The 24,423-nt window shown below is 39.9% G+C and overlaps 1 protein-coding gene across 1 annotated transcript in view; it reads right to left on the bottom strand.

Annotated features, from left to right (window-relative positions):
- Nucleotides 1-24,423, bottom strand: part of LOC140227186 (neurofibromin-like) — a 122,301-nt gene that overhangs the window by 12,304 nt on the left and 85,574 nt on the right. Inside the window, 8 exon segments of the mRNA XM_072307615.1 lie at nucleotides 1,988-2,225; nucleotides 3,484-3,545; nucleotides 4,404-4,609; nucleotides 5,037-5,177; nucleotides 6,135-6,252; nucleotides 6,847-6,963; nucleotides 22,571-22,745; nucleotides 23,619-23,716. Of these exon segments, the coding sequence (XP_072163716.1) occupies nucleotides 1,988-2,225; nucleotides 3,484-3,545; nucleotides 4,404-4,609; nucleotides 5,037-5,177; nucleotides 6,135-6,252; nucleotides 6,847-6,963; nucleotides 22,571-22,745; nucleotides 23,619-23,716 (1,155 nt within the window).

Below are 24,423 nucleotides of genomic sequence, written 5' to 3' on the forward strand. Positions count from 1 at the left end.
CATGTCATCATCAACTTGCTGATTTGAATACTGCATAAGCCATTATTTTCGCCAATTACGAGAAGATGGACATTTTCACAAGATTTTATTTTTGCAAGTTGACACGAAGCTGTCATATTTAAGTGCACTATTACACCAGCACATGGGCAAAATTTTCTTGTGTTGTTAAATCTGCGGTCCAACAGACATTCGCAAAATTTGCGAAAATTGAACCCTTGTGAAAATAACAGCTTATACAGTATTCATAAAGACTGATCAAGAAGTGTTCTCCAAAAACTGTGAAATTTCAGACTATCATAACTTCCTTATTTCTAATAGCCAATTTTTATCATTTTTGCACTGTTCTGTGAGGATTTTTTCTCTTTCGTATGAAATTGACAAAATTTGATGAACTGGGCAAAAAGTGCCTTGCTTTTGGGCAGAACTGCTGCTACAAGCAGATTTGAATCAGAGACCTTTAATATACTTGATACTAAGTGGTTCTCCGCTGAACAATAAATAAAATGTGCAGCGAGGCAAAACACTCCAAAGCTATTGAGAAAAACGAAAAGAGATATTAAGTACATTGTAAGGATTTAAATATCGCCGCTGGGGCGATAAGACCTCGTATCTACAAAATGTCAAATGTTCAGGAGAGCCAAAAAACATGGCGGCCAAAGCACTGTGGCGAATGGGACAGCCTTTCCTTTGACATGCTGTGGTGGCTTCATTTTTGGAGTAAGACAGTTGGGATTTGGACAGGACATCACTTAATCCATTATTTGACCATTAATCCAAAAAACTCATTTTCAACAAAATTGCAGATACAAGGTCTTATCACCCCAGCGACGATATAACATGGCATTTTTTTTTTTTAGTCATTGACCTCAAAGAATTCCCAATTCATGACAAACAGTATGATAAGCCACCCATGGACAAACAGCTGAATTTCTGTATCATCTCCGGTCTGACTACAAAGCAAGTTTTACTTTTGGCAAAGAAGCCATTCAATGTCCTGATAACCTAGCAACATCTTTGCCACGATTTCCTCATACCAAACAGTCAAGTTCAAAACAACTTTAATTGTGCCCAACTGCCCTTATCATTAACCAGTACACTGTATGTCTATAAACAGCACAGAAATGGAGAAGATTTTCTTTGTTCTGAATCAAGCTTTGCAAAAACAGTCAAGACATTTGAAGCAGACCACTCCCAAGATGCAACCAGAATTCCTAGAAATTTAAAATAGGTACCACATACACAAAGAAAAGTTTCTACTTTGGTTTACAAAACGATATATAACCTTTCGTGAAAAGACTGTTGTTTTGGGGTTTTTTTTGCATTACTAAAACGCCATATGTTGTATGTCATTGCCTTCTGTGTTGCAACAAGATAATTTGGAATGAACTTTGTCACTTTTTATGAATTTCATTATTTTGTCTGTTTGCATGATTTTTATGTCCCAAAGGCTGAGATATTTTTGTTCACTTCCTAATTGACAGTTAGCTGTGGTAATTGCTTCCTCATTTTTTTTTAAATCAAAGGAAATGGGGTCAACATAACCTAGATACACAAGATTGTCTTTTTTTTTTTTGGGGGGGGGGGGGGGGGAGGGTGGGGGGGGGAATGTAACCTGAAATAGGTTTGAAGAGAACTTTTGCACAATATCCCAGTTCACCTGGGTACATACACAGTGAAATCAACAAGAACAAGCAGAATAGTGTCTTGCTGAACCATCCCTGTGTGAATGGGCCTATCGTATGGGTTCCATGACATTTGCTCTTACGACAATTTCTCCCATGAAATATCCATATGTTAAGCCAAACATAAATTCTACCCACAAACATAACCCTAAAACCATAACCCTAATCCTCACATCAAACTAAGCCTAAAGCCCCATCACAACCCTAACCCTAACCCTGAAGTCCTTGGAGAAAATAAGACCGGAGCAATTGTCGCAGGAGCAAATGTCGTGTCACCACTGTATGGAGGCACTCCCCACACTCACCCGCTCTAGAAGGGGCTGCAGTCTCGTCATGGCGATGACGATGGACTCGATGAGGAGCAGGGAGCTGTTCTGCTGGACGCCGCTGCCGTAGCAGTCCTTTTGGTCGATGGCGTTGTGCACGGCGTGGGCCAGGAAGACCAGGAGGCTGCGCATCTCCCGCGGCGACGTTGCCTTGTTGATGCAGCCGAAGACGACCATGGCTCGTGGCTGCAGCGCAGGGTTGTTTTGGAATGCAAATCTGCAAAATGATAATGACGATTATGATCATTAAATGATAAAATCGTGTGGACTATTCGATTTTGTTGAGTTTCTGAAAGGATATAACTACAGAGCTCAGTGCATATGAGCAGAGGATGAAAATTAGCATGATATTGCAGCACAACAGTCAAGCAAAGGTGTCTGTCTAGTGATGACTGGTGTACAAATAATTCACATAACTCTGAAGAAACGGTTTAATAAGTGGTGGGAAAAAAAAATCAGGCGCATGAAACAGAAACACCAAAAAGAACGCAATTGCTGTTCAAAGAAGCGAATGAAGATTTATCTGAGTATGTAATTAACGATCGTACATGAGGAAGCTTACCACTCACCTGTGCTACACATGCTCACATACTGTCAGTGAAAATTTGTGCGAAACTTTTTTTTTTTTTGCACTGAGTGAGGTAACATAAATTTTGTGTGTGTCTTATTCTACAAAATCAAAGAGATGAAATGTAAATACATAAATTAACTCTTTATGTGCCACGTTCGCACACCCGACTCAGTCGACGGCGTGCCAACTTCGCATATTCTGCTCAAAACGCACAATGCCGCCCAAATCGATCGATAAATAGCCAAATGCCGTGGTACAAATAAAGTGTTTCCCACGATTCCATTCCTGTCACATGTTGCTTGCATTTTATGTGGTGAGTTGCTATCAAGCGGTGTTCTCTACTGGATTTGTGGGTGAATTCTAAGTTTCAGGCACTGTTTTGTGTGCAAAAGTCATGCCTCTACAATAATATAGTAACTGGTCATTTAAAAGAAAAGCGATCATAGATTTGTCATACAATTTACATCAAAGCAAAGCTTGGAATTTTCGTCACAACTTTGCTCATTACATGTCCAGGATAACGAAAATCGATTGAACTTGCATAGACTTGAAAAGCAGAATGTTTCCCCAAAGCACGACTACATTTGTACATTGCTTTCTCAGAATAATGTGGCACACAGGGGGTTTACACTATGGCACATAAAGAGTTAACAAAAATATTAACATGCTTTGTATCTTGCACTAGTTTCATGTCACACAAAATGCGTGAAAATTTCCACTTTTACAGTATGCTGTACCACAGCAAAAGCCATACAGGCCACTTCAACTTTCATGTGTGGTTAGAGTGAATGTGTAACTGGTGACCTTTGCAGAGAGGTCACCTGAGTACAGTGGCCATCGATTAAGGCACATAGTATAAACAAAGCAGATGACCTAAACATTGGCTATAAAAAATTGCACTCACTTTCTGGTCAGCTCTGTCCACTCCTTGAGCCACTCACATGTAGGGATGTCCTTTGTGCATGACTAGAGATAAAGCAAGAACATGGGGTCAGTCTTATTATCATATCCCAGACACACACTGTGGTATCGGTCATCTCTAGACTATCATTCCTGTTGGAATGCAAAGAGCATGACACCACAGTAACATTTTTAAAGTCCATGCCAATGCTAAACAGAAATGCTAATATGAAGTAACTGGAGCATACAGACTGAGCAAAGATTGATTCCATGAAACACAATCTGGTCTTTCCCAAACCATAATTCCATTCTAGTCATTCAGATTCATGGGGATGTGATATGGCTCAGTCGGTAGCCATCTCCTCGTAACCTTCACTGGGAAAGAAATTCAAAATCCAAAATCATCTTTCCCCCTTTACAAAATTCATACATCTCACACCCACTCCTCCCCCCTCCTCTTCCTCCTTCTCCTCCTCTTCCTCCTCCACCTCATTCCCCTCCTCCTCTTAATCCTCTTCCTCCTCCTTCTCCTCCTTCCCCTCCTCCTCTCTTCTTCTCTTCCTCCCCCTCCTCTTCTACCTCATTCCCCTCCTCCCACTCAAACTCATTCCCCTCCTCCCCCTCCCTCTCCTCCTCCTCCTTCTCTTCCTCCTCCACCTAATTCCCCTCCTCCTTCTCTTCCAACTCCTCCTACTCCTCATTCCCCTCCTCTCCCTCCCTCTCCTCCTCCTCCTCTCACCTCCTCCTACTCCTCATTCCCCCCTCCTCTCTCCTCTCTCCTCCTCCTCTCTCCTCCTCCTCCTCCTCCTCTCTCCTCCTCCTCCTCCTCTCTCCTCCTCCTCCTCCTCCTTCCCATTCCCCTCCTCCCACTCCATCTCATTCCCCTCCTCCACCACCTCCTCCTCCTCTTCCTCCTCCACCCACCTCCATGATCTCCAGCAGGGCATCGGTGATGGCCTCCAGGCTACTCAGGGGCATGGTCTCAGCCTGCTGGCTGGAGGGGCGCTCCCTGTAGCTGGAGCGGAAGGCGGCCACGGTGGCTGACTTCACCTTGCTGATGCCGAACATCTTCTTGAAGCGCGACAGGGAGAACTCCGTCAGCGCCAGGTGGAGAACTTTCTGGGTCTCCTCTGCATCAAAGAAGAGTTGAAGAAGAATTAATGATAAAGTTTATGTAAAACATAGAGGGGCCATACTCTGCAAATTACATGTGGAAAAAAAAAACCAACACAGAAAAACATGAGAAGGTATACACCAAGGTATTTGGATCCCATCTTGGCATATTTGAAGGACATTCAAAGTGAGGGTAGAATGCAAACATGGGTGAGAACAAGTCCTAGTCTAAACTGCACATTGCAGTCATTGTGTCAAAGTCACAACATATGCTTTGCTCAAAGTAGTCTGCGAAAAGTGCTAATGATGGCTAGGTGCATAATGAAAATGCACACATCCGACGGCAAATGACCACAATAGCTCACTCGAGCCCTCGGCAAGAGAGAGAAAGAACGAGGCAGAAAGGCGCGAGAGTCATACCCGCAACTGGGAGCTGCAACTTACCGCTGAACTTGAGCTGAGCACACGTACAGAGGGAGTGGATGATGTTGGTGACCAGGCCATGGATGGATGCCTTGAGGGCCAGGGGGCCGGTGGACACCAGCATGGTAATGATGTGGAACAGGGCTGGCAGGTTGTTGGCCACTGTCAAAGAACAAAATAAAATGCAATGAAAATGGGGAGCGCAACGATGGAGATTGGTCGGTTGACCGGGGCAAGCCAGTGTGTTCAGTGGCATCTATACATAAGAGTCTTGGCAACTCTGTTTCAGTTGGTGGTATGATGATTTGCCGAGTTAGGCAAACCCATAACAAAGGAATGCATGCCATATTGCGACCAGCTGAAACCGAGTTGGCCAAACTCTGTGTAGAGATGGCTCTGGGCGTACTGGCAACACAGTGCCCTCCATCTGCTATTGTCACGATATCATCACAATCTTGTTTTACTCAGGGAAGCCCTTGCGTTAGCCATATTGCAATTTTTTCCGTAGTATAGACACCAGTTTACCAGTTTTTACAGTTTAACTGTAATACAGACAACAGTTTAATATTGCAGCCCCAAGCTTGGAAAGAAGATTAGAATGGGGTAACACTATGTGGCAAGACGCTTTATATCAATAGCAACATTTTGAAAGAAAAAAAGAAAATGCTTGGAATTTGGTAAAATGTAAACACTATTTGATCCTAATGACATGATGATCTGAGCATCACACTCCATTTTCTCTGGAAGTTCAACATTCTACACTGATAGCAGTAAAATTTAAGCCACGTGAATGCTTCAAATCAGTCACAGAGCAGCCATCTGCCATATGGTATGATACACTTTAGGAGAGTTCTCAAACACAATCAAAGAGATGAGGTTCCGCATCATCATACACCATGAATACGAAAATTAAATTGCAATTTATGAGATGCAGGATGGACAGATGGGTGGAAAGAAGAATGGTCGATCAATCATACAACCATAATATGATGTAATGCCTTCTGCACTTGTCACTTGTGTAGACATACATGTAGATATCTATCCATCTGAAATGTTGTGTGTGGTAACATGTCATTGCAGAGTTGTTTTTGTTTGAGAAAAAATTGCTACAGCTCTCACCATCAAGGCAGTTGTTAAATGAAAGCATGAGGAGGTAGCGGGTAAGAATGGCGATGTCGTCCCACATCAGATGTTTCTCCAGGGTTGCCGTCGGCGACAGGGATGTCTTCTCAAGAATCTAGAGAGAATTGTTGAAAAATAATCTTTGAAGTAAAGAGAAATTCAAAGACAAACTCCACCATCAAACATCCATTCCTGTGGCTCTCAGAGAAAATGCAAATGCCCAAACTTCAAAGCCATTTTTCTTGATTTTATTTCTGCCAGTGCAGAGCTCAGATACCCGCTTTTGTAATACGACAGCTATCTTGTGATCATCACCCCTACATTTCTAGCAGACGAGGTGATGTGTGCAGCTTATGGGTACAAAATGCACACCAAATACTCGCAGAGTATCTCCAGATCCGATACGTCCTGGTCACATCATATTTTCATCTACCACCGAGCATCATGCTTCAGCAAAGAGTAGACAAATATCCATGACCCAAGATCTTAGGCAACATTTGATGTGAGTTATAAACTTAAGTGCACTCCCATTTTAGCGAACACAGTTATAACGAAACTCTCGTTACAATGAAATGAAAATTCAGGTCCCAAAGTCATCATTTATACATCTTTACATACTTTATTATTTTGCTTTTTATAACAAAATATTGATATATTAAAAGGAAACTGCCAGTCCCGAGGACTTCGTTATGATGGGAGTCGCCCGTACCTTGCAGAGTCTCTCGATGACCTTGGCAGAGACGAGCTTGACGTTGGCCGACGCCAGTGCCACCGCCGTGTCCGCCATCACCTCCGCCCGGGGCAGGCAACCGCCGGAAACGCTGGTCTGAAAGGAGACATGTTGCCGTGGAAACAAAATGGGAAGAAAGGAAGAAAAATGAAAGCAATTATTGTCTCAAATTAGCAATTTCAGGTGTATAATATTGCTCCACACTTTGGGTAAGCTATGGAGTGAAGTTTATCTCAAACAGCATTGAGTCCTACCATATTTTCAAAATCACACATAATAAGACGAAAGGAAGAAAAATACAAACAATTATTGTCTCAAATGAGAAATTGCCAGCGTTAAATTGCCCCACACTTTGAGTAAACTACAGAGTGAAGCTTACCTCAAACAGTACTGAGTCTTACCCTATTTTTGAAATCACACATACTAAGAATTGCTTGCAAAGCTTTTTAGTGACACTTATCCAAGTATAACTTTTCAGGGGGTCATTTTCTTCCAATTCTTCTGAGAATTCTAGTTGATAAAAAGAACATGAATACTCAGAAACAAGACAATGTACATATATCATATATGTCTGAAAAAAATCCACACTCTCATCATTATTACGTACTTTCAAATCTGTTGAACGTTTGCATAATGCAAATGCTCAGAACAAATACATTCTGGCAGGTGTTTTGCTCAGATCTCTAAAAAGTTTTATTCAATCCTGCTCCTACTTTCTGTTGAAAATGTAATGTGCTCATGAAACACTGCATGACACCTAATCTCGTAGGAGCAGCATAGCTCATTCATTCTTTCATTTATTCATTCATTCATTGAATTATTTATTCATCCACTCATTCATGCATGCATGCACACACATTGTACCTTTATACATTTATTGATTTACAGTGCCGACCGCGGGAAACGTCACGAAAACCCCTAGGGCAAATGCGGGAAGCCCTTTCGTCCGGGCGTACTAGGTAATACGCGGGCGTTTGGACGCGTACAGACGAGGGAAGTCGCCCGCACTTTCACGCTCGTCTAAACACCCGCATTTGCCCGAGCGCTCCAGCGCGGAATTAATGATATGAAAATCAAACTCTCCCGTCAACCATCGGCTACATGAAGGAAATTAGCTGAAATCGATCCGCGAAAATCTTTTGAAAAGTATCAGTAATTTGCCGGATGTTTGCTTTTACGTTCGAAAGTAAAATAATAACCATAACATTCAGCTCCCGAATATGCTAAAGCAAATGTCCAATGATCCCTTTGACGTTTGGAAATGAATAACAATAATACTCCGTACGATGATTAAATAAATGTCGGATGTTTGCTTTTACTTTCGGAAGTAAATAGCAATAATATTCATCTCCGGAAGATGCTAAAATAAATGTCGGATCTTTGCTTTGACGTTCGGAAATGAATAACAATAATATTCAACTCTGTACGATGATAAAAATAAATGCCGGATGTTTGCTTTTACGTTCAAAAGTAAATAACAATAACATTCAGCTCCGGAAGATGCTAAAATAAATGTCGAATGATCCCTTTGATGTTCGGAAATTAATAACACTAATATTCAACTCCGTATGATGATTAAACAGATGTCGGGTGTTTGCTTTTACTTTCGAAAGTAAATAGCAATAACATTTGGCTCCGGAAGATGCCCAGAAAATGGCAGATGATTGCTTTTTACGTTTGGAGGTGAATAGCAGTAACAGTCTGCTCCATATAATAAAATAAATGTCGGATATTTGCTATTACATTTCGAAATGACGAACAGTAACATTCAGCTGCGTTTGATGGTAAAGTAAATGTCTGATGTCTGCCTTGACGTTCATAATGAAAAACAGTAACATTCGGCTCCGTACGATGCTAAAATGATTGTCGGATGTTTGCTTTTAAATTTGGAAATGAATAACGTAATGTTCTGCTCCGAACGATGCTAAGATAAATAACAGATTGTTGCTTTTACATTTGGAAATGATTAACGGTATCAATCGGCTCAGTTAGATGCTAAAATAAATAGCGGATGTTTGCTTTCACGTTTGGAAATGAAAAAGGATAACATTCAGCTCCGTAAGATGCTAAAATGAATGTCGGTTGTTTGCTTTAACATTTGAAAATGATTAACTGTAACATTCGGCTCCGTAAGGTGTGAAAATACTAGTAAATGTTGGATGATTGCTTTTGCGATCAGAAATGAATAACGGTAACTTTAGCCTCTTTACAATGCTAAAACAAATGTCGGATAAATCAGATAATTTTGCTTAACATTCGACGTCGTGCGATACCAAGTTGATTACATAAACCTTCGACACTTCGTTGCTGCTCAATTTTATTTGATCTCGACATTATGGACGCTATACCTATTTGATTTAATTGTCCTTATTTTATCAACCTTCGACATCAGCCGCTACTTTATAGTTTTCTCGATCACTAACGTCGGACGGTATGACCTAATCAACTTTGGACATTGGTCGCTATTTAATAATTTCATCAACCTTACACATCGGTAGCTATTATTCCGATGTTCGTTATTCCGAAGGCTCTCTAGTCCGAAGATTCGTTATTCAGAAGGTATATTGTTCCGTTAATTTCATTTTCGGATTCATGAATCTTCAGAATAACGAACCTTCGGAATAACGCCACAAACGTTCGAATTAACGAACCTAGGGAATTTGTGTGTTTCGAATTTAACGACCCTTCGGAATTACGAACCTTCGGAATATTACGAACAGCACCCATCCGATTATCAACCTTCGACATCGATCGCTGCTTACTGATTTTATCAACCTTCGACGTCGACCGTAAATAACGTATTTGATTGACACTTTCGACGTCGATCGCTGCACATTAGATTGGCAAACCGTCGAAGTGTCGATCGCTGCCTATTTATTTACTGGTTCCCCAATTTCTGACTTAGTTACTGATTTAATCTACCTTCAACATCGGTCGGTCATTATATTGTAAGTGGCCACTTATTGTCTCGAGCTTGATATTTCCCAATGGCGTCCACGTCTACACACACACACACATAAAAAGAAAGAAAAAGATCTGAGTCTTAAAGGTCTAACGAGGCGTGAAAGTCCTTGTGTGATGCTTTTAATTGTGTCATTCACAATAGTGTCACGGTCCCTAAGATGGATGAAAGAGGCGCAGATCTTAAGAAGCCACTTGAGTTGAAGTTTAACACCGTCTGTCTATTCTTAAAGTACACGATTTGTAGGGAAAAAAGAAAAAGACAAAGAGAGGGAGAAAACAAAGAAAACGTAGGAGAGAGAGAAGGGTATGGCGAAACCACCAGAGTGGCATTATGTAATCAACAAAGCTGCGTTTAACTTCACTCGAGTCCCCGAGAAGTGGTACTACACGTGCATGCATAATGTTTATCTTGGATACATGTACTGTAGGTACCCTTCTCTCCTTTCAAGATAAATTGTTTATACGTATCACATAACTATGTCAATGCATGTTTACGTCGCAATTTGTCCAATCGGGGTTTTCCCTCTTTAAGGAGTGCTTGCTTTCCAAGAAAAAAAAAAAGAAGGATGAAATCAATGATTATGAGCAAAACTGAATGCATTTAAGCAGCGGAATCGCGCTACATCAATAGCACTCCAAAATCTTCGAGTGATCCCGGAGGTCACTCCGAGTGAAAATGAACATTTTCACTCAAAATTCACTCCAAATTCACTCTAAATTGACTCCGTTTTAAATGTATCCACCCCTTCAAGTGTGAATGTTTTCATTTTTTTTAGAGAGAGAGAGAGAGAGAGAGAGAGAGAGAGAGAGAGTAGGCCTACTGTGCATTGGAATACGAATCTCTGCTGTGCAGCGATATTATGATCGCTATAAAAACGATCAGTTCGATGAGCAAAGCACGTGCTTGCCCTGCCAGCAGTGAGTGCGCCATGTGGTTCCAACATACTCATCTTGTGTGCCCAGCGTGTTTTTATCACAGAACTCTTGTGTGTAGAGTTCTGTCGTTTTTACGTTATGGTCAATTCATGACGTGTGAGTGCTTCGACTTGACGCCTGTGAGATTGACAGGTGCCGTTTACGAGAATAAAAACTGTCAGTAGTGACTATCAATCCCAAAATCAGTTTCTATATAATAATCAGACTAATTACTTAAATGTAGAGTTACATGTAGTTACATGTATTTCGAATGACAATGCGCACATCCCCTTTATCATCACACTTTTGATACGGCGGACAGAAGGCCGTTAAATTTCATTGCTCTCAATGATTCGATACAGTCATAGCTTTTAAAAGGTCCAATTAAACAAATTGGATATGAAATCACGGTTACAGCTCGTTATTCCGAAGGTTCGTTAGTAAGGTTCTTTAGTCCGAAGGTTTGTTAATCCGAAAATGAAATAAGGTTCGTTATTCCGAAGGTTCGTTAATCCGAAAATGAAACAAAGCTCGACTTACTTCGAAGGTTCGTTACGGACCCTATATCATTTCGGATCCTATATCATTTCGGATCAACGAACCTTCGAGATAACGAACCCTATTTCATTTTCGGATTAACGAACCTTCGGAATGACGAACCCTATGTCATTTTTGGATTAACGAACCTTCGAAATAACGCCGCAAATGTTCGCATTAACGAACCTTTTTTCGTTTTCGGGTTAACGAACCTCTATGGTTTAGGGAATTTATGTGTTTCGGATAAACGAACCTTCGGAATAACGAACCTTCGGAATAACGAACAGCACCCGAAATCACGTCTTTATCTTGTTAAGATATAAGACAAAAAAAGGGTCCCTCAGTTCACGAACTTGCGATGTTTCTTTATTGCGTGTGTTTCTAGCTTGTGTTTGGCACTCACGGAATGAATGCGCGTGCAGTATATGGTAGGCTACATACTCGTGCTCTTGTTGTTGCTGAACATTTCCCCTTCACAGTGATTGTGTGGCATGATCGTTGAGTATGTTCAGATGGTGTTAGTGCGTTGATTAAAATGTTACCACAATAGATGCACGTGTGCTATAACAACGATCTGAGGTCTTTGCTCCGCGCTGCTTTCTTGTTTACAAACATTGAATCTTGGTGAACTTAATTCACTATCGTCCCCATGCTAACATGCAAAAGAAGAAAACGCTTTTGTTCTTGTTTATGTGTACCATGCAGTGAACAGAAGGTAGACCTGTAAACTGTGCCGCTAGGCCCTAGCTGTAGTTAGCACTTTGACGGATTGTCACTGCTCGTCTACTATTCGAAGCGAAATGAAAATCAAACTAGAGATCTCGTGCTGTATACTTTCTCGTACTGTGTACTATGCAATTTGTGGTAGTACTTGTCAACGCTGTGTTTTTGGCTCAAACTTTTCTCTCTCAAACTTACTTGGTTACGCAGGGGCGGATCCAGGGAGGACCGCAACCGGCGCCCGCCCTCCCCCTTTATTTTTCATTTTTTGTTGTTGAAACAAAAGAAATGTAAAAAAAAAACAAAAAAACAAAAATGGGGGAGGGGTGCGTGCGCCCCCCTTTAATTTTGTAAACGCGCCCCCACTTTACGGAATTCCTGGATCCGCCCCTGTTACGGGATAATACCTATCAGAATCTGTGCACGTGAAAAGCATTCAAACTTTCCCATGTTTTTGCTCTTGCATTAAAGGCGTATTAATTCACCACGTATACATGAAACAAAACCCCCATAGTTCTGAAATGTGAGTTATAGGGATAGAAACAACTGCTGGAAAAAAAAATTGAATCCGTATGATCGAAAATACAGTACACTATGTGAACGGTTACAGTTCGCTATTCCGAAGGTCCGTTAATCCGAAAATATGAGGTTTGTAACTTGTTATTCCAAAGGTTCATTTATCAAAAAATGAAATAAGGTTCGTTATGCCGAAGGTTCGTTAATCCGAAAATGAAACAAAGGTCCTAATTCCGAAGGTTCTTTACAATCTATAAGAGAAATACTGATATCTCCTTATATTCTAGGCTTTATTACAAAAAATTATGTAGGATGCTTTGCACAACGGACCTATTATGCATCACATGTGATATCTAAAACATCTTTTAAATCACTGCTCCCAAAGGTAAACATATGACCTTTGTGTATCTACTCGTTTGTGTGTATGTGTGTGCGTGTGTGTGTGTGGGGGGGGGGAATAGTTTCCTCCTTCTTCTTCTTTTTTGTTAGAGTTTATCTTAGTTGATCTTGATACAATGTACCTCTTTCGGTGCGCCCTTTCTCTTGTTATGTCACTTCATCTGTTTCTACATTTTGAAGCAAAGTAATTTGTTCAAGCATTGTGTATGTCCTCGTAACCGTAATGTGTCATTTTGCTGCGATGAGTTGGTTCTATAATATAGTAGGCCCTATTATTGCTGTGAGATGTAATTTTTGTAATAACGTGTTGAGAATAACAGATTTTTGTTTCTGAACGAAAGGAAAAATGACGGAATTGTTTTGATAACCAATGTGGATGACGTGTTGAGAATTCTGATTCCTGTTTCTGAACGAAAGGAAAATGACGGAATTATTATTTTGATAACCAATGTGGATGACTACCTTCTATAAGTGATTTTGGTGTGAAAAGAGAGTTTGCTCAAAGAAACGCTTCTCATGAATGGTCAACGAAACAAAATACATCATACAATGCAACGTGACTCGCGTGCATTTAGCAAACGAAATGTGTAGACCTTTAAGTTCAAGTAAAATGCATAAACACAGAATAAGAAAGCAGACAAACTAACAAATATGGAATTAATGACCGCAGACGTAACGTAGGAAAACCTGACACCTATGCTTGAAGAAATTCCCACAAAAGCAGAGCGCAAGATAAAAGAATACATGTGCGTAGTCCATACAGGTCGTGATGCGCTCGGTCGAAATGCGTATGTCGCAGTAAACGAAATTTTAGGCATGTCTACACATGTATATATAAATACTTGAATTCTACATACATTGTATAGTTTTATCTTTACAATAATACATAAAACAACCCCTTTCCGCATCCCTAGAAGTCATAAAAGAAGAAGAAAAAAAAAGAAAGAAAATCGCCCTTAAAGTTCAGGTTATGTTGAAGCTCACAACCCGTTTCCCCCCCCCCCCCCCCCCCATGATGCAACAGTCCTGCTTTATAGCGACGGCGTTAACGCTTCATCGCACACACATAAATGGCGACAGCTTGGGTGTGTGAGAAAATTCATTCTTAAATGGATGCACCCCCATGGCACTCAGGATTATCACTGACCCTCCTATGCCTTTTGTCTATCCACCCTCCTGCATTAATCCCCCTCCCTTCACCTGTTGGCCTCCTTGCCCATGACCTCCCATCCTCTCCTTTTGTTTTCTTTGTTCCGTGTCCCTAGCCTGTCCCTGACTGTTCGTGTTGTGTGAACTTCTTTACAATGTGATTGCTTTCCCTGCCTGATTATCATTTTGCCTCTGACGAAGATTCTTTTGGAATCAAAAGCTCAGGCCCCTTTAGAGTATAGACTCCATTTTACTCCTTTGGCACGCCACTGATATTCGATAAGCAGTTTTCAGCATTTTTGTGTTTGTTTGTTTTTGTTTTTGTTTTGTTTTGTTTTGTTTTGTTTTTGCTACAGATAATTAGCCACTCACAAGACAGATATAATTCGATTCTAACCAATACCAAAATACGGTTGCCTGAATGTAAACTTTGGTGTGTTTGTGTTGTGTGTCGGCTGCAGTGTAGTTTGAAACAACAGAAACAGAAAAAAGAAAGAGGCACGCAATGCGTGCTATATACGAAAAGCCTCATTTACCGAGAAAGTTGATCGCTTCCATTCTCCTCCCATGTTGTTGTCAATGGAAGCTAAAGAGAATGCTTTTAGCAAGTATACCAGTACCTAAAGAGGACCTGAGGAACCCGTTGTTTTGAATGCTGTGCTCGGTACGACTTCAAAACGCAGTCGAAGTTATCAGAATGCCATTATAATAGAACTGATAGCTCTATAGAAAACTTGTTTAGGTCAGTAAAGGTTGCCGTAATGCAATCTTTGTGGAATTGACTCACTACATCTGAGCATTTTGAAAAACGTGTAGAGTACTTTCGTTTTGCATATAAATGTTAAGAAATAGTTTGAACTATGAAAATAAAAAAGTATGGTTACTTCAACGATGTTGAATAGTTCGATTAGCCGTGATGCATAAAGAGAATTCATGAATTCATCTGACTAATCCTTACCGATTGATGATCACTTCTATAAGCCAACAGTTAAGCTGAACTGCTTTGGAGTGATAAGACAGGTAAACGATGAAAACTTGGTACATGTTGTATGCTATTATAATTATTATAAAATCCTGTAGCCAGAACTGATTTTACGATCATCTTTAACCTTTCAGAAAGTTCCAGTTTTCAACTTAAATAGTAGCGATAGCTTGTAAGAGTAAATTAGCATCCCTCTATTTTTGGTCAATATGCATACTCTTAACCCTATTCTAACTGGGGGGGGGGGGGGGTCAAATTGACCCCCCACGTTTCGCGTCACGATTCTGCAACGAGCAAAGATTTTGCCGCGTCGTTTCACAACTTTTTTCATTGAAGTCTTCCGCATATTTTGAGACCAAATTTGCGACGTCTGAGTACACCGTTCTGAAGTTACGTAATGTTATGCAAATGCATGTCAACCGGAAAACAGCTCAAATTCATGATATCGTGTGCAAATTGAATGTAAATTGTGTTTTTGGGGTTAAATTGATATAAATTATAGTATTTCATCTTTGAACCATTGAAATTAATCAATTCTATATAGTGTAGATAAGCCTGAAAAAGTGCCTGCAACAAATTTTGAAAAACAACAGAAAACACAAGGTCGAAAAAACAATAAAATACATAAGAAATTAACAAAAAAAAAAAAAAAAAAGAAATTGGTTTTGACTGTGCTTTATTTTTAAATGAAAATTGGTTTATATGTCTTGAGGAATTTTGACACAAAAATTTAGCAATACTTCAGTCTTTTTTATGGAGTTATAGGTGAAAATATGATTTCATGCACAACTTTGCATCAATTTATTAAAAATAGAAAGGCAATATTTTTCTATTGTATGACCATGTAATCTTGTAGTTGACATCCAGCTCTATCTTCAGGAAAAATTTCGCAGCGATCGCGCGATCGGTGGCCGAGATCTGAAGGGGGGGGGGGGGGGGGGGGGTCACCCCAGTAAAAACTCCTCCCAGTTAGAATAGGGTTAAGCCAGCTGGACAGAGCGATCAATGGGCGCGATTATCACCACGCGTGGTTAACCTAAACAATGCTCGGCCGGCCTGTTCGGTTTCAGTGTTGTTTTTTGTTTCTATTTCCCCCTTTTAAAAACGAAGGTTCCTTAGTCCAGCCATTGTTTTCGCTTCCTGCTCAAGACATTGAACAGTTCAGCAAAGCTGAAGTTTAGATCACTAAACGGCGACATCGATAATAGGACTTAGATCACAGCCGAAAGTGCGCTCCTTCATTACTCTAGAATGAGAAAGAACACCCTGTCTGTGTTCAAAGTTGGGTTACGGACGATGAAAAAAAAAAGGTTTTAATCATGAATTGTCGGATGACGTCGGCAGATTGATGATTATAAATATTAGCGTATCATGGGAAAGATTAAGTAATGATGAGCCCAATGATATCGCAGGGCTCCAAACTAATTTTTATTTTTGACCACCAAAATCATTGATTTCTATTTTTTTTTTTGGTGGCCAAAAAAATCAAGAAAAACATAGGAAAAACTAAATCGGTCCTACTAAAAACAATTATTAAGCATTACTGACGTGACAGGTACCCATGTCTAAAATAAATGAATACAAAAGTAGATCATCTTATCACCATTATTCTGAATTCTAAGATTTAGCAAATAGGCTTATAGATAATTATAAAAGTTGATGCCTATATAGGTGGTCATAGCTTACTTTTGGGATGAGAAAGTGGGAGCATTTCCAGATTGTTTGTTTTAGCATTGTAAAGAGCCGAAAGTTACCGCTATTTATTTCTGATTGTAAAAGCAATCATCCAACATTTACTATAGTATGTTAGAACCTTACGGAGCCGAATATTACCGTTAATCATTTTCAAATACACTGTATAAAAGCAAACAACCGACATTCATTTTAGCATCTTATGGAGTTGAATGTTACCCTTATTGATTTCCGAATGTGAAGCAAACATCCTCTATTTATTTAAGCATCATACTGAGCCTATGTATACCATTAATCATTTTCAAATGTGAAAGCAATAATCTGTTATTTATGTTAGCATTGTACCAGAGCTGCCAACCGTTCCGAAAAATTCGTATACGAAAAATCGAAGGGAATACGACAATATGAAAACGTCCTTAGAAAGTACGAATTCACAGTGGGGAAAAATAATGGGTAAAAATATCGCAAACGCACGTCGCATGTGCCATGTTATCTGTATTCAGCTGGGATATCGATGCATTGCGTACGCACCGTATGTGGAAAGCGCTGAATAGAAAAATGTGCGCACACGCATATCGCTGCTTGCGTACTGTGTACACCGAACAGAACTTCGCGCGCGTGAATCCCTGTCGCCTACGGACCCTGGATGTTTACATGGATCGCCGTGGTATCCCAATGTGTGGCCGGCCGGCTGGGGAGTGTCTACACACTGTAGCCAGCTGCCACTACAGTACCGTATGAGGCGGGGTGAAAGCGTCCCGTTGTGCAATGTCTGCTTCTTTTTCTCTTCTTTTCATCCTCTTGTCCCTTGCCTCCCAAGTACGAAATGATTTTTAGAGTGTTGTGTGTTTTTTTTTATAACGCTATTGCATCATTTTCTGCGAGGAAGTTGTAGAGGTGAGTTTCTGTTCGTGTATTGATGACTGATGTGCACTGCCCTCTGCATATGTGCAGGTGAAAAGCGTTCGAACTTTCTTTCCAGAGTATCGTGGAAACTCGATTATTTCTAGGCCTATTAAAGGAGATTTCATATAACAGAATACTTATAACAAACTATTTTCCCGTCAAAATGAATCAATTTCCTTTGTTTTGTATCGTTTATTGACTTGATCCCATAGGATCTCGTCGCAATACCGAGTTTTATATGTGTGTTTATTTTCGCGTAGCTTTCGGTGCTGCAAAACTTTTGCTAGGGCCTAAGCTTACTACTAAACTTCGTTTTATTTCCGTCGTTTCTCACACCTCGTTTAGTACGATTTCTTACATTTTATATCACTTTATCTGTTCCCTTTATACTTTGAAGTATTTAAACGTTATTCTCTTAGTGTCTCGCACTGTTATTTTCGTAACGGCGATTTCTCCGCTTCGCTGCAATCGAAGCGACGGAGTTTGATCCCAGCCGCTTCGATGTGCTATTTGTTGTCTTTTCTAAATGTTTGTGTTGTTGGGAAGTGTTGATACTTTGTATTTGTTTCCTAACCTCGAGGTTAGGGCCTGCCGTCTGAACGTAACTATGAGTTTCCTAGGTATTTATCTCGAGGGATTATGCGTGTTTCTTAATGTTGATCATAGGAAAAGGCTAAAATGATCTCGAGTGATGTCTGATAGTGATGATAACTATGCTGGTGACTGGTGTAAAAAGACGGCTTCCTGTGAATGCTTAGCGTACGTGACGTTTGTTTTATTTCCCTTTCCCTCTAGTCTTCTTTCCCCCTTACTCTTCTTTCCCCTCTCAAGAATGATAAAAAAAAAAGAAATTACGTACACCTCACAACAAAACGAACCATGTGCTATAGCAACTTTCGTAAAGTTAAATCTAAATGTTCAATATCAGCAAAGAATAAGGCGAAAACACGAATGACAATAAATAAAAGCGAAGAGATTGTGTATGCAGTCTCTTCGGCTCGAAGAAACTTGACACCCCACCCCTCTCCCTTGTGGAAATTTCCACAAAAGCAGGTGCCACACCCAGGTGCGTGCCAGACGAAAGAATGCGCGCATTGGAATAAACAGCGTGTAAGTATCCTGGAAATATCGATCGAAGAACCAGCTCATTAGTTGAATTAAAGGAATAATTCCAAAGATATCATGATTCTATGTCTATAGCCTTTCTTTTGGCGCATAGTAGGGAACATCGAAGAGTCGATTATAGTGTACTTGATCGAATATCTAATGTTCCCTGAACAATAACAAAAGGATTGATTATTAGTCAATTAAAAATGCAATCACAGAAATACATGAAAGGTCTCGTATGCCCAGACAAATTCACTACGAGAAGGTCCAATGAGATGCAGTCATCACCTGGTTAGACAGCAAAATACAACGTGTAAGGACAATTAATTTCAGTTCACGCGCATCAAAACTGCTTATTACTTTTCAAAGTTTTGGCTATCAACATTCGTTCGTGGGTGTATTTTGTTTGTTTGTTTGTTTTGTGTGTTTTTTCCCTCGTGAAAGACGTAATGATTTCTTCATATCGAACGTAAATTGCATGTTTACCGTAAACAAGCCATTCAGCTCAGCTCAGCTATGGCGCATTCGATCCATCGAACTTGCAGTAACCTCTTATAGGCAGGAGCACATGGCGCATTCATTTAAACTTGAAAATGAAGCCACGTGTTTGCACCACATCGGCGCTTCCACACACAGCGCGGCATTTTGCGATCATCGTTATAGCAGACTTTCCGATTCCAGTCAGGGGAAAAGGAATTGGAATACTTCGAAGAATACTGATGTTTAAAATCCAATAAAATGAAAAAAGCCTGAAAACAACGCATGATTATGTTTTGATAGTACATAATTGGAAACACAGAACAGAGTTTTGCATCCGCTCACACAGAAGCTCTCTTGAGAAGATCAAGCATTCCCCGTCACCTGCTAGAAAATGGAAGCTTCCATAATCAGCCCAGAAAGATTTTGGAGGTACAAACTTGCACTTGTACACATTGCGAGAAAGCAATCAATCAACGCTGAACATTGCGTAGTTTAGAATCTTTATCGTGCTGGTGACCAGCTGGATGCTTCGGCATGTGTCATAACGTTATGTTTAGAGCCTGTAGGCCTCATAGCAAAAAGAGGGAGATTGAAAAAAAATACGAATTCTGGTGGAAAACACGAATTTTGGAGCTGCTGAGTACTAATTTGTGCTTCGAAAGGTTGGCAGCTCTGTCGTATACGGAGCAGAATTTAACAGTTAGTCATTTCCAAATATAAAAGCAAACATCCGACATCTATTTTATCATCGTACGGAGCCGAATGTCACTGTTGTCCACTTGCGAAAGTGAAATGAGTCATCTGACAATTATTTCATCATATCGTATGGGGCCGAATTTTGAACGTCAAGGCAGACATCAGACAGTTTTTTTTGTGTGTGTGTGTGTTTTGTTTTGTTTTGTTTTTGTTTTGTTTTTTACCATCAAACGCAGCCGAATGTTACTATTCATTTCGAAATGTAATACACATGTAGCAAATATCCGACATTTATTTTAGCATAGTACGGAGCAGAATGTAACTGCTATTCACTTCCAAACGTAAAAGCAATCATGTGACATTAATCATTTTGGCATCTTCCGGAGCCGAATGTTATTGCTATTTATTTGCGAAAGTACATAGCAATATAAATTATAAGCAAGCATCCGACATTTATTTAAACATCGTACGGAGTTGAATATTATTATCATTCATTTCCGAAAGTCGAAGGGAGCTGATTGTTATTGTTATATTTCGAACGTAAAACCGAATATCAGACATTTATTTTATCATCGTATATACGGAGTTATTTTGGTTATTCATTTCCGAACGTCACAACAAACATGCGTTATTTATTTTAGCATCTTCCGGAGCTGAATGTTATTGCTATTTACTCTTGAACATAAAAGCAAACATCGGACATTTATGTTATCATATACACGGAGTTGAATATTATTGTGTTCATTTCCGAACCATCGAACGCAGCTGAATGTATACTGTTATTCATTTCGAAATTTAAAAGCGAACATCCGCCAGTTATTTTAGCATCGTATGGAGCAGAACATTACTGCTATTCACTTCCGAACGCAAAATCGTATACTCAGTATACGGAGTTGAATATTTTTGTTATTAATTTCCGAACGTCACAGCAAACATTCGACATTTATTTTAGCATCTTCCGGAGCTGAATGTTATTGCCATTTACTCTTGAACATAAAGGCAAACATCAGACATTTATGTTATCATCGTATACACGGAGTTGAATATTATTGTGTTCATTTCCGAACCATCGAACGCAGGTGAATGTTACTGTTATTCATTTCGAAATTTAAAAGCGAACATCCGACAGTTATTTTAGCATCGTATGGAGCAGAATATTACTGCTATTCACTTCCGAACGTAAAAGCAATCATCTGACATCTATTTTGTCATCTTCCGGAGCCGAATGCTATTGCTATTTACTTTCGAAAGTACAGGCAATCATCCGTCATTCATTTTATTATCGTAAGAAGTTGAATATTTTTGTTATTTATTTCCGAACGTCAAAGGGATCATTCGACATTTACTTTAGCATCTTCGGGAGCTGAATGTTATTGCTATTTACTTCCGAACGTAAAAGCAAACATCAGATATACATTGTATATTTTATAAACGTATATACGGAGTTGAATGTCATTGTTATTCATTTCCGAACATCAAAGCAATCATTGAACATTAATTTTACCACCGAACGCACCTGAATGTTACTGTTATTTATTTCGAAATCTAAAAACAAACATCCAACAGTTATTTTAGCATCGTATGGAGCAGAATATTACTGCTATTCACTTCCGAACGTAAAAGCAATCATCTGACATTTACGTTAGCATTTTCCGAAGCCGAATGTTATTGCTATTTATTTTCGAAAGTAAAAGCAAATATCCGTCTTTTATTTTATCATCGTACGGAGTTGAATATTTTGGTTATTCATTTCCGAACGTCAAAGGGATCATTCGACATATTATAGCCTACTCAAGCATCTTCCGGAGCTGAATGTTATTGCTATTTACTTTCGAACGTAAGAGCAAACATCCGGCATTTATCTTATCGTCTTACGGAGTTGAATATTATCATTCACTTCCGAACGCCAAAGCAAACATTCGGTATTTATTCCAGTATCATACGGAGTCAAATGTCACCGTGATTCATTTCTAAAATCAAAAGTAAACATGCGACATTCATTTTTTGGGGCTTACGGAGCCGACTGTTACCGCTGTTCATTTTCAAAAGTAAAGGCAAACATCCGACTTTTTTTGTAGCCCGATTGGGCCACCGAATTTTCAGCAATGAAATTTTGGTGGCGCAGGTCGTTAAAAGTCGTGAATAGCGAGATGATCGTAACCGATGTCGATATGTTCTAATAATTATTGATACTTGAGTGATGAACGCATGTGCACAACTTCCGCAGGTGTACTTCTTTAGAAAGTAGCGAACAATCAAGGCAGTGGACATCAGAGTGTGATTAAATCGAAAAGAAGCCCCTGAAATCGGAATTTGATGAAAATGGGCAAAGTCGGAACTCCATGAAATGTATTTTGATTGAGCGGTCAAAATAAAGCTTAACGGGAATGTGCCCTTGAATACCCTCGTCCACCCTCGTCCACCCTCGTCCAACCCGCGTCAATCGAGACGCAAATTCCCGAGGATGGATTATCCCTGCGGGCGGATGGACTCGTCCACTGAACGCGTATACCCGCGGGTACCCGCGGGGATACGCGTCAGTGGCCTCGTCCAGATCTCGGAAAAGTGTGACGTTTCCCGCGGTCGGCACTGTATGTACATTCATTCACTCATTCATGCATGCATGCATACACATTGTACCTTTATGAAGCTGTCCAGGACGCAGTCAATCAGGTCCTTCACCTGACCAATGTTGCCCCACACCTTGGCCTGGATGGACGGATACATCTGCTTCTCAGTGATGGTCATCCGGATTAACTTGTCCAGCACGACGGTCAGCTTGTACCGTTTGGATTCGTCCGACCGCTTGCTGAACCTGACATAAAGGCCATAATAACACAAGTATTAATGGAATTGAGTATAATGCCTCTTCATGGACAAATATAACTTGGACATCTCTGTCCATGGAGAAAGAAAGTAAGACAGCAGGTGTGCCAACTGCTGAATATAGTGCAGTTTAAGGGGAAATCCAGTCCAAATACAAGTTAGTCTTATAAAAAAAAAGAGTAAAATCTTACACGAGTTCAATGATTAAAATTTGATCAAAAATTGGATGAAATATAGGAAGTTATGACACTTTGAAGTTTTGCTATTTTTTCAGTAAACAGTTCTTGAACAGTCAAATAGTTCTTGAACAGTCAAATGGCAAAGTGAGCATGTCATACCCTCACAACTTGCCATACAGTTTGTACAAATTTTGAAATTTTCACTTTTTCATTCAAACGCAATTACAGTGTACATGTATGCCCGAGACTCAAATCCTGGTATATCCAACTGATCACTATTCTGAAGTTATTCAACCAGGAATAATATAATTTTTCAGATTTCAATGATACAAATATTGCATTTTTGTCATTTTGTTGTAAAAGATCAATTGAAAATTGTGAGGTTATGATATGATTAGCTCACCCATTTGTATATTCATATCCACTGTACAAGAACTGCTTTGCAGAAATTAGCAAAACTTCATAATGTTATACATAACTTCCTTATTTTTCATCCGATTTCAGTCAAATTTTTACTGTTGAACTCGCAAGATTTTACTCCTTTATTATCGGACTGACTTATATTTGGACTGGATTTGCCCTTTATGGGCTGCAGATAAGCAGGGACACAATCACACCTGCCTCTATGCAAGAAGAGAGAGAGAGAGAAAAAAAAAAAGAAGAAGAAGAAGGGAATCCAGTACCTTGTGAGGTTGGGCAGCCATGGCGTCATGTACTCTAGACACAGATGCTTGAGTTCGATGCTGATCTTGCTGAACCCTGTAATGCACTCTTGCAGGAACTGGTGGACAAAAACAATGCAGACAGAGTGATTGTAACCTCCAATGAGACAAATAACCACTGCGACCTACACAGATTCTCAACTCAATACTACTGCTCTGCCCCCCCACGGAAGAAAGCAGTAACTGCATAACTGCTGAGCTGAGATAAATGCGATTTTGTGTTTTTTGCAGATTCTTTAAAAACACAGAAACATTCAAAAATAATTTTGTGGTATGATTATGCACCATACCTAGTTGTCTAACAATACCTAGGAAAAAAATATGTTTCCATTATTTTTTAAATGTTATTTAGGAAAATGCAGTTACTGCGGTGGCTCACCCTTGTTTCTGGGTAGTTTCCCCACGGAAAAAAGCAGTAACTGCAGACGGCCAGGAGTCTGCTGTTTTCCCCATGGAAAAAAGCAGTAACTGCACATGTCACATGACCATAGGAGGAGAATTGTTACCACCACCAGGTTATAAAGTTCTTCTACTTTCTGGTTAGTCTAAATCTATAAGATCTAGGACCTAACGCTAGACCTAGACTAGGTCTTGTCGATTGAATGGCATTCTGTGTAAAAATAAGGTACAGGTAGGCCTAGGCCTACCCTAATTGAACTTTGAAGTGCCCGGCCTTGCCCCTGACACACGACATTGGACTACACAATAAAATATCAAGTCTCTTCGTCTTAGATCCTAGTCGAACTCTGACATTACACTTAAGCTA

This window comes from Diadema setosum, chromosome 4, assembly GCF_964275005.1.
Source record: "Diadema setosum chromosome 4, eeDiaSeto1, whole genome shotgun sequence".
Lineage (NCBI taxonomy): Eukaryota > Metazoa > Echinodermata > Echinoidea > Diadematoida > Diadematidae > Diadema > Diadema setosum.